The following is a 14529-nucleotide window of genomic DNA, read 5'->3' as shown; positions in this document are numbered from 1 at the left end:
CCCCCCCCCCCCCCCCCCCGAGAACTCGGCTTTTCATAAATAAATAAAAAATCACCAACTTCAACATAACATGCAGTTGAATCTTTTGCCTTCACTGGTCTGACTAGATAGAAGGATTATGGGTCATGATAGGGTTGGTCACTGTATGGTTGGATAGGATCCGCATCGAACAAGGACTTCAAAAGTACATTCAGACACTGAATAAGATGTCTCTACTCTGCTGTCTCAAAGCATGTCTAATGTTTTCAAGTTCGGATCTGTACTGGAAAAAAAAAATGAAAAGGAACTTATATCCACACACAGACACCTGTATAAAACCGGGTACTAGAGAGAATCTTCCTTGTTTTTTTTTTGTTTGGTCCAGTGAAGGGATGTTGATGTTTTTGCTTATTCTTATGGAGCATGGTCCCCCAAAAAACAATTGTCCTGTTTTCTCTGTTAGTTTCCTTACTGTCGAGTAGTGTTTCGTCTTCTCTTTTAACACAATAAAGTGTGTGTTGTCGTGAACCAGAATCTTCTGCATGGTTAAGTCTCCTCCATTTGCTGCATGAAAATAAGAGCTTTCTGTTTTGGTTCCTTTTGCGGGGTGGGATGAATTATAAACAAATTTGACACTTTTTTTTATTTTAATTGGCTAATTAATTGTACACTTAAAATAGTCTGATTAAGTGTATTTCGTGACAATAAGTCCATCTCCTCCTTTTCTTCCTTTTGCCTTTTATCTTTTTCTTTTCCCCCCTATAAGAGGTCTCATATATTTTAAGTAGAACCTTGTGCATATGATGAAGATTTTATATCCCTATTCCCTTCATGGCTCCACCCTCCACCTCTATGCCTGTTGCCTAGCAAAAAAATAAAACATATGCAAAATAAATATTATTCCTTCATTTTACAATAGTAGTAATTGTTTCTTATAATATACGAAACAACTACAAATATACCAAGAAACTTGTTATTATTCCTTTATTCTACTTTTTTTATTGTTTTTATCCTTTTTAGTTATTCTTATATATTCGTCCATTATTTTTATTAATTTATTATAACTATCGACATATTCATCCATTGTTTTTATTTGGATTTTTTCCATATTTATCATATAAGCTAATTCTTTCTTTTTTCATGTCTAAGAGAATATCATTCTATGTTCTATATTCGGTCTTAACATAAAGAGACCGAAAGGTATGTTTTGCCATCCCTAGTAGTAGTGTCGAAGAAGGGTAGATTGGTAATCTAAGTTCAAATTAATAAACAAAAGAAGGGGGAACCTTGTGAGAGGCAGAGGAGTCCCAAATTGCCGTCTTTGATAAAGCAAAGCCATTCATGAAACCCTACCAGATTAAAGAAACCAACTTTCATCAAATTGATTGTTATTCCAAGTGACAGAGACAATAGTCTTTGAAATATCTACTTCTCTCTCCATTAATGCTTCGGCTTGTGGCCATTATTGCACTTATCAGCTTCCCTGTCTTCGCTCTCGCTTCTGCGTAAATGCGACAACATCACACAGACATTTCATCCATAATTTCTGCACTTTCTCTCCTCTTGTCTCCCTTGTCTCTTATTTTTAAGTGGCTTGCCTTCGCCCGGCAAATGATTTCGAGTGAACGCTTGGGATCACGAGCTGGGTTTCTTTTCCTTGACTTCAGTTGACTTCCCCTTCTCCCCCCGAAGCTTTTCTCGGTATGGAGGTTTCTGCTCACAATGTCAGACGCTTTGGGAGACGACTCCTTGATGGGTCTCTCTTTCTTTGACTTGAGTTTCCCGAATCTTCTTCTTGCAGAACCTTCGGCAGGTATTTTTCTTCAAGTTCCTTCTTTTTAAATCGTGTCTGCTTCTAGGGCATTTCCTGCAATGGAACATTTCAAGTTGTTGCCTTGGCTTCTTCTTCTGTGGCCCTTCTTCATGCCCAGCACCCATCAACTACAGAACTCCCAGACGCAGGTGTTGCTGCAGCTCAGGAAGCATCTAGAATTCCCTTCAGCTCTTCAAGCTTGGGAAAATTACAGTGGAGACTTGTGTGAAATCTCTGCAACGGCTCATATGGGCATCTCGTGCCAAGGTAACTCTGTCACTGAGCTTAAAATCATGGGAGATAAGCTCTTTAAGCCATTCGATATGTTCCACGGCGCTGCAATTCCAAACCACACTTTGTCTGAAACTTTCTCAATTGATTCTCTGGTCACCACTTTGACAAGGCTTACAAGCTTGAGGGTACTCAGCTTAGTCTATCTGGGTATCTACGGTGAGCTGCCACAGAAGATTCATCGGTTATACTTTCTCGAATTCTTAGATTTAAGTTCAAACTACTTGTTTGGTTCTGTGCCTCCTGAGATTTCCAAGTTGGTCAAGCTTCAAACTTTGGTTCTTGACGGGAATTACTTCAGTGGTAGTGTTCCTGACTCGTTCGATTCCTTAACCAATCTCACGGTCCTTGGTTTGAAGAACAATCGATTCAAAGGCCCATTCCCTTCTTCGATATGCAGAATAGGAACGCTAACAAATCTTGCGCTGTCGCGCAATGAGATATCTGGTGAATTACCTGATCTGAGCAACTTAGAAAATCTACACATACTGGATTTGAGAGAAAATCGTTTGGATTCTGAACTACCTTTGATGCCAAAACTATCGGTTACTGTTCTACTGAGCAAGAACTCATTCTCTGGGGAAATTCCTGGCCATTTTGGAGATTTAGATCAGCTTCAGCATCTTGACTTGTCATTCAATCATCTGACTGGAACACCGCCCCCGTTCTTGTTCTCTTTGCCAAACATCAGTTACTTGGACTTGGCATCTAACAAGCTCAGTGGAAGGTTACCCATGAATCTAAACTGTGGAGGCAAACTCGGATTTGTGGATCTGTCGAACAATGGATTAATTGGGTCTCTTCCCACTTGTTTATCAAGTACTTCTGGTGAGCGAGTGGTTAAACTTGGTGGGAATTGCTTGTCCATCAAGGGTGATCAAGATCAGCATCAAGAATTCCTCTGTAGAAAGGCAGAAACAGAGAATAAACAGTTAGGAGGTAGAAAAATTGGGACTTTAGTAGCTGTACTCAGTGGAGCTATTCTTATTCTTGTGTTTTTTGCAACCGGAGTCCTTGTGTTATGTCGAAAAAGGTGTTGCAGTTGTACAAGAGAAACACCAGTGCAGCAAACTCGGCCTAAGGCTGCATTAGACAATCCACGTACCGGGCTTTCCCCTGAAGTTCTTGCTAGTGCGAGTAAGTAACTTTGACCTGAGATGCAATTAAATGTATTGTCAACATTTTAAGGAGGAGTTCTCATAACTGTCATCATACGTTTTTATGGTTTTCAGGGTTAATCTCACAAACAACACAATTAGGGGCTCAAGGTGCACCAGCATGCCGCTCATTTTCTTTTGAAGAGTTAAAGGAAGCCACAAACAATTTCAATTCATCAGGTTTCTTGGGCGAAGGCTCCATTGGGAAGGTACGTCCTGCAACTCAACAGCTTTGTCCTTTGGTCATTATTCTATGGAACTGCTGCAACAATTTAATTTTGATCTCAAAATAGCAATTTTACTGATCTCATTTTATCTGAAAGACCTTCCTCCCATTTTTTATATTGGTTGTGACAACATAGAATCTTATCCATCTATGTTTTCAATTGTCTTTCAGCTGTACAGAGGAACGCTGGAAAATGGAACCTCTGTAGCTATCAGATGTCTGGTTTTATCAAAGAAATATTCAACTCAAAGCATCAGAGCTCGGTTAGATTGGCTCTCTAAGCTCAACCATCCTCATCTGGTGACCCTCTTGGGCCATTGCATTGAAACCAGTGAAGAACACTATCATGCATCCTTCAAACTCTTCCTTGTATACGAATACATGTCCAATGGGAGCTATCATAAGCATCTATCAGGTTAGATCAACCTATGCACCAAGAAAGAGTTTTTCAAGTTCATGGATTGTGTTCATTCTTTACTTGACAATTTAAACTTTAAAGTTGTACTGCAATTTTCTCACAACCTCTGCTTCAGCAGAATCAAACCCAGAGAAGATTCTGACATGGCCAGATCGGCTGGGGATTCTGATAGAAGTAGCAAAGGCTGTACACTTCCTTCACACGGGTGTAATGCCTGGTTCCTTCACCAATCACCTCAGAACGAACAACATCTTGCTCGATCAGCACCGTATTGCAAAGCTCAGTGACTATGGAGTCTCTGTTATCATAGAAGAGAATCAAAAGCTCGAGGTTTGCTCTGCTCTCTCGCTCTCTCTGTTTATCGTACATGTCTTCCCTGATTCATGGTTTTCTCAATTTTGCAGGCAAAGACGGAAACCCAGAAACCAAAGTAGGTAGCTTTTATGTTGTGATGGTTATTAGATTGTTGGAACTTGTTAAAGCAGAGCTAAGTCTATGTAACATGGCAGGAAAAAGGGTAAAACAGAAGACGACGTGTACAACTTCGGGTTCATACTGATGGAATCGCTAATAGGAGATGCGGGAAGTGGGAAAGGAGAGGCCTTTCTTCTGAATGAAATGGTAACTTGAATTTTTCATGAGGTTGTATGTTAACATTTAAAAGAAAAAGAAAAGAAGCTCATGAAGGGTGTTGATGGGCAGAAGTCGTTTGGAAGCCAGAGAATGGTGGTGGATCCGACAGTGCTGACCACGAGCTCGGAAGAAGCGTTAGGGAGAGTGATATCAATCACGAACAAGTGCCTTCTGACCGATCCCTCCTCAAGGCCCTCCTTCGAAGACGTTCTCTGGAACCTCCACTACGCCGCCCAGCTCCAAGCTCACCTCGACCCCTCTTCCTGATCTCTGCTTCTGCCGCTGTAAATGTTATATCGTACACGTTTCCTTCTTCTTTAAGAAAGGCCAAAAGAGAGTGTCATGAAATAGTAAAAAAAAAAATCATTAGAACAGATTATATCCAAATCCATGTTCATTCAAACGCTATCATATGTGTTTCTACTTCAGTCATTTGCTTCGGAATACAAAGACGAAGGCAAGTAGACGTAGATCCTCAAACAAAGGCCTACAGAGGCCCAATTACAACCAAATACACGCGCGCGTAATGGCCACTTTCCAATTTTGTATGGGTTTTGGGTTATTTCTTGTAAAGCAAATAAAATCCCATATATATTAAGTGTCAATCTTTCAAGCTTGGAAATCAAGTCAAGGCAGGCAGGAGCTCTGTCATTTTCCCTACCAGAAAAAAATATTGCGTAATCAAATACAACAGCTAACGAAAATGTCGCATTTAATTTAGTGCAATGCTGTTCTTCTTTTTGTTATATATATAAAAATTAGCTGCTAATTGGGTTGGCAAAATATCAAAGACGACTGACCGGTAGTGGTATCCCATGTCCATTATCTTATAATATATCATCATCATGTATCACCAATAATATATATATATATATATAGATTTAGATTCTTTCCCCTGAACCATTGTTTGCTTATGGTCTAATCACGTAAGATTTTAATAGAGTATTGGTATGGATGATGTACAAGAGTACATCATTTGAATTATATTCGTATATTTTTTTATATAAAACGTACGCATGCATATGTTGTTACTTTCTTGTTTTGTCAAAACATATGCATTATTCCTGTGACGCGCATTAATAACATCAGTTATTTGAATAACAAACAAAAAATGGATGGTATTGCGAAGAGATCATATCTGTTTACATTCCTAGTCTTAATTCCTCGCACCAACTATTTCTATTTCCATTTTTCTTTTTGGTCAGGCAAATCAAGGGTGAACGATCGATCTCATCCACGCGCGTCCGAGTGGGGGATCATAATATCCGACCCAAAGCAGTGGGACGTTTCCATCACGCGCGAGAGAAGCACGTCAGAATTCACACATTTCAATCCGGAAAATCTAAGCAACGTCGCCGTTAATTCTTTCAATGATCAAGATCCTTTTTCTTGATTCTTTTGTTGCTTTTTTTATAATCATTTCGATATTTTACATATTATAATTGCTTCTATATTTTATTTATTTATTTTTGTTTATACTTTCTTCCTTCCCTCAGTGCCTCACATCCTCTGAAAAATCAAACCACCAGAAAAAATAAAAACCAACAAACAAAGAGAAAGAAAGAAAAAAGATCGAAAATTTCAAACTTCTGGAAACAAGAACAAGAATCCAAATAGACATCGCACCCTTCATGTCATTCCTGCGATTTCTCAGCAGCTAGTTTTGTTGGTATTGTCTTCTTCTTCGTCTGATTATTTCACATAGCTTTTGATGCTTCCTTATGCTGCATTACATCGAATCTCTCACTTTTGATCTGCTATTAGCTATAATCTTTTATGGGTTTTTCTTAAGTTGCTTGGATCTGACATAAGAACTGAAAAAGTGACCGACTTTTGTGATAATGTTTGTCGGTAGCTCAGAATCTCTCTGAATGAACTTCGGTAATGGGTCTTAGCTCTTTTTTAGTTTGGTTTTTGATCAGTAGGTTCGATTATGTCTAGGGAAAAAAAATAAAACTAGTGGCACTTGTAATTATACTCGCTTTCTGATTTAGTGAGCTTGAAAGTAGCAATAGTGTTTCTTGTTTGTGCATTGTTGTTCAAGAGCAGGGACCCTCCTTTATTGAACTGTACTGTTTGAGTTTCTGAGTACGATCTCTCCATTCCGTCTTGTGTTTGAACTCGAATGCGTTAGTAATAGATGTTATTTTTTCAAAGTTCATAGATCGCATTCAATGTCTTCATCGGTCCAATTTGGGTCTTTGGTCGCGAGTACAGAATCATTTTCTTATCGTGGGTTTAGCATAAGGATTGGATTTTTAAGCTGCTAGACCTGATTATTTCATTGAACACGTCTGTTGACATATTGTCCCTAGTGTTGCTATGCTTCATGTTTGTGTTTAGTCTTTCGTGTTGGTAATCGAGTTGACAAAGTTTAGTATACTATGATTTGTTGGGTGTGGTGTAGCATTCATGATCAAATATGAGAATTGCTGTTTTGCTAATTCAGATGATTATGCAGCTACAGATTGAAGAGTTCAATTGTGGATTGTAGATTTTCTGCAAAATGGTTCTGGGTTTAAGCTCCAAGAACAAGAAAGGTTCATCGATTCACACTGATTATCTGATCCACATTCACGAGATCAAGCCATGGCCACCATCTCAGTCCCTAAGATCCCTTCGCTCTGTGGTAATACATTGGGAAAATGGGGAACGCAACTCTGGCTCAACCAATGTCGTTACTCCTTCTCTTGGATCTGTTATCGGCGAGGGGAAAATTGAATTCAGTGAATCATTTAAGCTTCCTGTGACTTTGTTGAGGGATGTCTCGACCAGAAACAACAAGGATAGTGATTCATTCCTGAAAAATATCTTGGAGTTCAACCTATATGAGCCTCGGAGAGAAAGAACACACCAGCTGTTGGCAACTGCTACCATAGATTTGGCAGATTTTGGTGTCATTAAAGATAGTTTGAGCATAACTGCTCCAATGAACAGCAAGAGAAGCTATAGGAACACATCTCAGCCTGTTCTGTTCATCACAATTCAACCACATGAAAGACATCAGGCCAATTCTTCACCTAGGAATGGCTCAAAAGATGTGTGTAAGAATGGCAGTGAATCCGTTTCTGCCTTAATGAATGAGGAAAACTCTGAGGAAGCCGAGATTGATTCATTTACAGATGATGATATCTCCTCGCACTCCTCTTTGACAGTTTCTTGTTCAACTTTAGAGTCTCATGGTGGTTTTTCTGCTCGGACAGAGGAGGTAAGGTTCTTTATTTTGGCCTCATTGCTCGTGTGAATCCTTGTAATTATATGTTTTCTTTAATTCAATGTCGGTCCAATGAGATAAAGGAATAGTGAAAATCCGGAATCCTCGTGGCCAGTCCACGCTATTGTTTGATAATTACTGTGGATTTATATAACATTAAATGGTTTTATGATTCGTGCAGGAAGAACATGAGAGAATGAATACCGATGTCAAAGGAAGTGACCATGAGAGTTCTAGAACAGTGCAGGAGGAGAGTGAACCACAGGAAGTTGTTAACCGGATTTCATCACCGATTGACTTGTCTTCGGTATTTAATCTCCCAGTGAACACTCATGTTTCTGTATCGGATGCTTCTATTTCTGCACAAGAAGACAATGCTAATGTTTTCATAAGCAATAGCGTTATGGATTCTGTTGATGAGAGCAGTATGCTGGATGATGGGAATGGAGAAACCAACTCTAGACCTTTTCCACTTGATGATGACTTGGGAAACGGTTCATCTCAAGGTTCTGAGAGTAATCAAGATTCGATCGGTGAGTCGGGAGGGAAAAGCACAGTTGAGAGATCAAGAATCGTGAAATCTGTTCGATCATCTTTGGATATTTCCAGAAGTACCAGCGGGTGTGGAGTATCCAACGAACAAAAAGAAGTAAAGGTACATCCAAAGGGTAATAGGGATGCTGATATGGTGATCAAGATCAAGAATTTGGAGAGTAAAGTAAAAAAGCTTGAGGGTGAGCTTAGGGAAGCCGCTGCTATAGAAGCAGCTCTTTATACAGTAGTTGCAGAGCATGGAAGCTCCACGAGTAAGGTCCATGCCCCAGCAAGACGCCTTTCCCGGCTCTATCTACAAAGCCCTTCGTCACGAAGAGCTGCTGCAGCCAAAAGTGCAGTCTCGGGGTTAGTTCTTGTTGCCAAAGCCTGTGGAAATGATGTCCCCAGGTATGCTCATTTATCTTTGACACTCTTCTATGCCTTCACTGGATTAGAATACGATGATAGATCTGTCATCAAGTTGTTAATACAGATACAGATTGTTTCTGATGTAAATTCTCCCTTAATCACAGATTAACATTTTGGTTATCAAATGCTGTCGTTCTGAGGGCAATCATAAGCGAAAGCGGCTTGGAAGAAGAACTACCGGTTTCTGTTGGTCCTCGTACATTGAGACAGAAGGCTGAACGAGAAATTGAGAAGAAGCGATTGCCATTGAAGTGGAAGGATTCTCCTCCAAACAAAAGGGATGGTGAAAGAATTGGTGGCTGGGACAACCCAAGCACTTTCACATTAGCACTTGAAAAGGTCGAAGCTTGGATTTTCACACGTGTTGTAGAATCTATATGGTGGCAGGTGAAAGTTCTCTGCTATTCTGCTTTGTCTTGTCTTACCAAATAAATGAGGACGCCGAGTTACTATTGGGAGGCCTAGTAATTGAGTTACTAACTTTAAAGTTCATGTCTCCAGACTTTTACACCGCATATGCAATCTGCTGCAAGGGCATTTGACAAAGCCATTGGTTCTGAATCAAGGAAAAACTTTCGAAGAACGCCTAGTTCTGTAAATCAAGAACAAAGTGATTTCTCAATAGAGCTTTGGAAAAAGGCGTTCAGAGACGCATGTGAACGATTATGTCCTCTACGAGCCAGTGGCCACGAGTGCGGCTGTTTGCCAGTTACTGCTCGTCTGGTAACATTTTCTACCATGAATATTTTGCTTTCTAAATCCAATTTTCGTTATGAATGACAATAAGGAATCCCGATTTCTTCTTTTGTGCAGCCAGTCCCCCATGGAACTTGGATTTGTTCATTTTATTTACGTATGTCGGTTCACATTTGAATGCAGATAATGGAACAATGTGTGGCAAGACTTGACGTGGCTATGTTCAATGCTATTCTTCGAGATTCTGATGACAGTATCCCTACAGATCCTGTTTCCGATCCCATTGGAGATACAAGAGTATTGCCTGTTCCCTCTGGAAAATCTAGTTTTGGATCTGGTGCCCAGCTGAAAAATGCTGTAAGTTTACTCAAAACCATTTGTATATCGCCCGTGTTTGTGTGGATTCATTTCTCTATGTTCAAAAATCGACTTTTTATTGGAGAAGTGAACTGAGAACATGCCTAAAAATTGAGTTTTTTTTCTCAATAATTGTTATGATAGTTTTATCCTCAATTTGCAACCAACAACAACAAAAACATCGCTTTAATCCCAAATTTATTTGGGATCAGCCGCATGAATTCTTCGTTTCCATTTATTTCGGTTTTATGTCATATTCTCCAATATTTGCAACATATCCAAGTCATTTCTAATGACTCGTTCCCAAGTAAGTCTAGGCCTACCCCTTTTTTGTTTCTTCATTTCCATCCTTATACTCCCTAATTTTCTAACCAGAACATCTACGTTTTACGTGTCCAAACCACCTTAAATGTCTCTCACGTAATTTCTCTTCTATGGTTATGACTCATAGTTTCTCTCTAACACTCTCATTTCGAATTCGATCTATTCGTGTATGTCCGCACATACATCGTAACATTTTCATCTCGGCCACACAGATTTTGGACACATTTTCATCTCAATTTGCAACCGCTACTGCAAAAAAAAAAAAAAACACCATTCGGTATTTTATGGTCCATCAAAGGCAACAACAATCTCAGTGCATTCAGGGATTTGAGTGCATGGGTTAGAATCGTACTGATAAAGCTTATGGTTTCACTCTGATGAATACAGGTTGGAAACTGGTTGAGGTGGCTCAGTGATCTGTTTGGCATCGATGAGGATGATGTTGAGAATGGTGAAGACGATAGATCGTTTAAGGCTTTTAATCTTCTGAATGCACTAAGTGATTTGATGATGCTTCCGAAGGATATGCTCTTGAACAGTTCTGTGCGGAAAGAGGTAAAAGCCAATAAAAGCTCTGTGAAGGTGTTTCTATTAGATCTTTCTTGTTGGTTGGGAGTGACATATAAGAGCGTGTGTACCTGAAGGTATGCCCGGGGTTTGGTGGACCGCTGATAAAGAGGGTGTTGAGTAATTTTGAAGCTGATGAGTTTTGCCCAGACCCTCTCCCAAATCATCTTCTTGAAGCTCTTGAGAATGAGGTGAGAGAGAGGCCATTGAGTGTATATGTTAAGACGAGAGATGATCTGATCTTGAAAAATCTATGCAGGAAAGAGACAAGGCGTCGTGGATCACAGACTATCCATGCACTGTACCACCTCCAGTGTATGAAGCTCCTTCGGTACCGGAAATTGTGAGCTCTTCTTCTGTCACGAGGAAAGCCAACACAAGCGACGATGAGCTCGATGAGCTCACTTCCCCTTTGCCCCTCCTCCTTCCCCTGCCTGAATGTCCAAAGGCCCTTGCCTTTGACTCCTGCATAAGGTATCAACTTCTCCGGGACTTGTGGATGAAGGGAGACTGAGCCACCCGGACATATTGTATTTGTCCAAATTTATGTATGTATAATACCCAACCAAATCCTTTTTTTCTTATCCAATGCTTTGATCTATCCGGAAACATGCTGGTTGATCTATTAAAACGGCCCAACGTACTACACCCTGGAGCTTTTGAAACGATTAATACTCCTTATTTTCTAGATAATAAACCCAGACAAAACAAAACTCAACTATTACTCAAGTTTCTCAGTGAACAACTTTTGAAGCAATAACGGATGCATTTACTGATTTATGTGGAATTGCGTTTTGAGTATGCGGGTAACTTTTCGTCCCCACTGCTTGCATGGGAGTGTTTCGTCGGAATCACAGATTTGCTGGGGGTTATGGTATCTGGAAACAGACCCAGAAAATGGAAAGAAGATCAAAATTTAGAAGCAAAGCTCTAAAAGGAACTCCGCTGGTGGAGAATCAAAAGAGAGAGTGAGCTGGCGGTGTGCATTGGGAGTGCTTCAGATGCAAAGCAGCCAACAAGCCCTGCCAGGTTTCTGCCGACGTGGCACCTCCCACCTCAAAGTCTATAAGTTTCCTCTGCTTCCTGTAATACTCTTCCAGGGGCCTCACCTGATCCATCATATCAAATTCTCACTTGTTAACAACCCACTACTTGAATCTCCCTGACCATACGCAAATTCAACCACCAACCAACATCGACTGACCACAGCCCGGTGGATGTTCTGGTTAAGTTCTAGAAACACGACCCTCTTACTAACTTTAGCAAACAACTGACTGAATGAAGAGACATGACAGACACTAAACATGACTACCATCCTACTATTTTTTATGGACTTAAACCAAATTAGAGTTTGGGAAACATCACGACAGCCACAGCCAAAGAACACCAGAGTAGACAGCTGATATGAGTTATGATTGATTGATTGATTGATTAAAGCCTGAAAAAGTACCTCTTCAGAATAGATCCGGATACTCTCCTGCCGAGCTTTGATGGGAACTGCAGAGGGTAACATAGAGCCAGGAAACTCCAGGCCAGGTGAAGTAATTTCACTTCCATGATTGAGTTTAACCAAATGTTTCTCCGAGCATTTGAGATTCACAACGAGGTCAATTTGTTCTATTTGATCCAGAATTTCCTGCAACCATTCAGGATAGTAAAAAATCACTCCTGTTTTGAGCTTTTCAAAAATACCATTTAGAAAGGAAAAAAAAATCAATAAAAGTCATCTGATCCAGAATCTCCACAAAAACTTAGAACCCCGACAAAGAAGAGCCAATAGATGCTCTACCATCGCAACAAATTCACAGCAATGTCAATAAACGTAATTTAACCAAGACTCCATATGGTAATAAGCATTCTGCAAAATATTTAACAATGAGATCATTGAACTCACAGCTTGGATCCGAGTCCGGGGAATTCCTTCGAGAATGAAGCCTGTTTCCCCCTTTGCGCACCCTTCTTCCAGCCTCTTCGACAGCAATGCAAACACAACACCTTCTGGAACAAGCTTTCGTTCATTTACAGCTGCAGCAATCTATGCAAGACGCAGAAACCAACTTTACAACTACTGATATGTTCTGTAAGAGACAATAAATTGAACTACGAACTAAACATCCTAACCAAAAACAAAACTCAGTTCATTTCGCAGTCCTTGCAATCTATGTAGGTATACATAAGAACTAATGTTGAAATAGCCGCTACGTTCGCTAAGGGATAAGAGGCCGCATAAAAATATCAGATAGGATGGAGAAGAACATCAGGTGCAAACAGATAGAAGGAGGACATTAAATCCGCCTAACCAACGCTATTTATTCATACACGTTCCTGTAAGGATTGAGTTAAGACACTGGGTTGCGACATATACTAACTAAATTCCTAATTGGAGATTCGAGACGACCATTAAACCCTAACAAAAAAAATATATCCTAAGTTCCTAACAAGAAAAAAATGTAGTGAAATACAGAACCCAGCTACAACAGGTTCACCAAGTCGGATAGAAACGAACATAAGAAAGGACACAGAAATGCCTTTTTTGTAAACCAAAAGAATCAAAATTCAACTAAAAAGGGGGAAATTTTGTTCACCTCCTTGTAGAGAGCGGATCTAGGGTTAAGCTCCTGACGAACAAGAGTTCCCATAGAAATGTGAGGAACTTGAAGAAGCTTAGAGAGCCTGTCAGCGAATGCGTGTCTCCAGGCGCCAGGGGCACCCATGAGAACCCACTGGACTCCCCTCTCCGTTTCTGAAGCGGCCAATCCGAGCCTTGGCCGGAGATCATCCCTATAGTAATATTCGTCGTCGGAATCATAGTCAAGCTCCACCGCGGCTGCTGACCCGAACGATCGACGCCCCACTACGCGACTCGCAACCGGAGAGGCCAATCGCAGGCGGCTCAGCCATGCCATGGTGAAGACGCGGCGGCGGAACAGAGGGTTTCGGGATGAAAAGAGCCACGAAGCATAAAGAGGGGTTTGTGGAGAGAGAGAGGCGAGGTTTAAGAGAGACAGCTGGAGAAAATGACCACAGGGTGGCTAAGAAATCACGAAAATACCACAAATATAGTGTGACACGTGTCATGTTGTGATAAGGTGCAATTGAATTTGGGGGGGGGGGGAGCAGGCCTAAATCCAACAAAGCCCAACTATGCCACATTCCAAAATTGTGAATGGGCATGGAAATGTAAGGGCGAGGGGGTTAGATTTTTCTTTTTATAATCTCTCCCTCGTTTTGTTTCTTCCTTTAGCTTCATCCTAACCAAACCAAGCAACACATGAGATATTGGTCCACTTGTTATTTAACGGGCTTTTCTTGGGCTCACTTTTCATTTGCTTACACCAACTTCACACCGGGGTATCTATGACCGATACATACATATATACATATATATATATATATTAAAAAAAAATCTAAGTATATTACACAAACACGCAATGAGGAAGTGGGAACAATCGAGTGATGACACCTAAATGTGAAAGGAAGACTCTCGTAAAACTCAGTGGGAGTTTTGGGGGATGTGAGATTGGCATCGGCCCCACATTTCTGTCTCTCTACATCCCATCCCTATGTCTCTATAGTTCATATGTCTTAGAAAAAGAAAAAGAAAAAGCATCCAAGATGTGGTTTCCTTGCTGAGATTCCCGAAATACTACATGTTTGTACGTGCCATCTCTCGTGGTTAAAGTAAAGAAATGACCGATTCAAGTATACTTTAAATTCTTTTTGGCGAACTTGTCCCCATACACTTACGTACACCGTCTTTCTATTATATATACACACACACATACGGAGTGTGTAGATACATGTAGTTTTTTTGTCAAAGTCATGTATAGATTGGTTTCAGTCATGATAAGATAGAGTGCGGGATTCCTTTGTTTGTCTGCTAGTTAAAAA

At 40.4% G+C, this 14529-nt stretch overlaps 4 protein-coding genes across 12 annotated transcripts in view; 3 read left to right on the top strand and 1 right to left on the bottom strand.

Moving 5' to 3' along the window:
* Nucleotides 1–642, top strand: part of LOC104802380 (protoporphyrinogen oxidase 2, chloroplastic/mitochondrial) — a 5423-nt gene extending 4781 nt beyond the window's left edge. Inside the window, exon 19 of one of the 6 annotated variants that reach the window (XM_010525972.1) lies at nt 512–642. The gene's annotated coding sequence lies outside the window, so the exon portion shown is untranslated. Of the gene's footprint in view, nt 1–76; nt 437–511 lie in introns of those variants that run through there. The other 5 variants (XM_010525971.1, XM_010525966.1, XM_010525968.1 and 2 more) reach the window with 5 other exon arrangements.
* Nucleotides 643–1103: 461 nt separating this feature from the next.
* On the top strand, nt 1104–5025 carry LOC104802379 (probable inactive leucine-rich repeat receptor-like protein kinase At3g03770). Of its 3 annotated transcripts, XM_010525964.2 has the most exons (8): nt 1106–1792; nt 1911–3220; nt 3316–3449; nt 3638–3881; nt 4003–4214; nt 4289–4314; nt 4394–4505; nt 4587–5025. In XM_010525964.2, the coding sequence occupies exons 2-8, from the start codon at nt 2041–2043 to the stop codon at nt 4782–4784; spliced, it is 2106 nt and encodes a 701-aa protein (XP_010524266.1). In that variant the 5' UTR covers nt 1106–1792; nt 1911–2040; the 3' UTR covers nt 4785–5025. The 3 variants fall into 3 exon arrangements, with proteins under 3 accessions (XP_010524265.1, XP_010524264.1, XP_010524266.1); XM_010525963.2 differs by having other exon boundaries at nt 1104–3220; nt 4590–5025; XM_010525962.2 differs by having other exon boundaries at nt 1105–3220.
* Nucleotides 5026–6026: 1001 nt separating this feature from the next.
* On the top strand, nt 6027–11239 carry LOC104802377. 2 transcript variants are annotated; one of them, XM_010525961.1, is made up of 9 exons: nt 6027–6186; nt 6985–7725; nt 7913–8673; nt 8799–9081; nt 9196–9417; nt 9574–9747; nt 10459–10626; nt 10716–10829; nt 10898–11239. In XM_010525961.1, the coding sequence occupies exons 2-9, from the start codon at nt 7024–7026 to the stop codon at nt 11150–11152; spliced, it is 2679 nt and encodes an 892-aa protein (XP_010524263.1). In that variant the 5' UTR covers nt 6027–6186; nt 6985–7023; the 3' UTR covers nt 11153–11239. The 2 variants fall into 2 exon arrangements, with proteins under 2 accessions (XP_010524263.1, XP_010524262.1); XM_010525960.2 differs by having other exon boundaries at nt 6028–6186; nt 6979–7725.
* A 145-nt stretch (nt 11240–11384) lies between these two features.
* On the bottom strand, nt 11385–13638 carry LOC104802376 (probable adenylate kinase 7, mitochondrial). The gene is made up of 4 exons (XM_010525959.2): nt 13224–13638; nt 12533–12673; nt 12089–12274; nt 11385–11747 (listed from the first exon to the last, which is right to left on the bottom strand). The coding sequence occupies exons 1-4, from the start codon at nt 13542–13544 to the stop codon at nt 11595–11597; spliced, it is 801 nt and encodes a 266-aa protein (XP_010524261.1). The 5' UTR covers nt 13545–13638; the 3' UTR covers nt 11385–11594.
* Nucleotides 13639–14529: the final 891 nt, after the last annotated feature.

Source organism: Tarenaya hassleriana, unplaced genomic scaffold (genome assembly GCF_000463585.1).
Source record: "Tarenaya hassleriana unplaced genomic scaffold, ASM46358v1 Cleome8, whole genome shotgun sequence".
Lineage (NCBI taxonomy): Eukaryota > Viridiplantae > Streptophyta > Magnoliopsida > Brassicales > Cleomaceae > Tarenaya > Tarenaya hassleriana.
This window is presented reverse-complemented; position numbering and strand designations above follow the sequence as displayed.

Bases quoted from the DNA above. Each gene is read 5' to 3' on its own strand.
- LOC104802379 (XM_010525962.2), top strand. From the start codon at position 1,852: ATGGAACATTTCAAGTTGTTGCCTTGGCTTCTTCTTCTGTGGCCCTTC. The intron at 3,882-4,002 runs GTTAGATCAACC...CTGCTTCAGCAG, and splicing joins CTATCATAAGCATCTATCAG to AATCAAACCCAGAGAAGATT. The intron at 4,506-4,586 runs GTAACTTGAATT...GTTGATGGGCAG, and splicing joins CCTTTCTTCTGAATGAAATG to AAGTCGTTTGGAAGCCAGAG.
- LOC104802377 (XM_010525961.1), top strand. From the start codon at position 7,024: ATGGTTCTGGGTTTAAGCTCCAAGAACAAGAAAGGTTCATCGATTCAC. The intron at 8,674-8,798 runs GTATGCTCATTT...CCTTAATCACAG, and splicing joins TGTGGAAATGATGTCCCCAG to ATTAACATTTTGGTTATCAA. The intron at 9,418-9,573 runs GTAACATTTTCT...ATTTGAATGCAG, and splicing joins TGCCAGTTACTGCTCGTCTG to ATAATGGAACAATGTGTGGC.
- LOC104802376 (XM_010525959.2), bottom strand. From the start codon at position 13,544: ATGGCATGGCTGAGCCGCCTGCGATTGGCCTCTCCGGTTGCGAGTCGC. The intron at 12,674-13,223 runs GTGAACAAAATT...CGTCTTGCATAG, and splicing joins GATCCGCTCTCTACAAGGAG to ATTGCTGCAGCTGTAAATGA. The intron at 11,748-12,088 runs GTACTTTTTCAG...ATGATGGATCAG, and splicing joins TCCGGATCTATTCTGAAGAG to GTGAGGCCCCTGGAAGAGTA.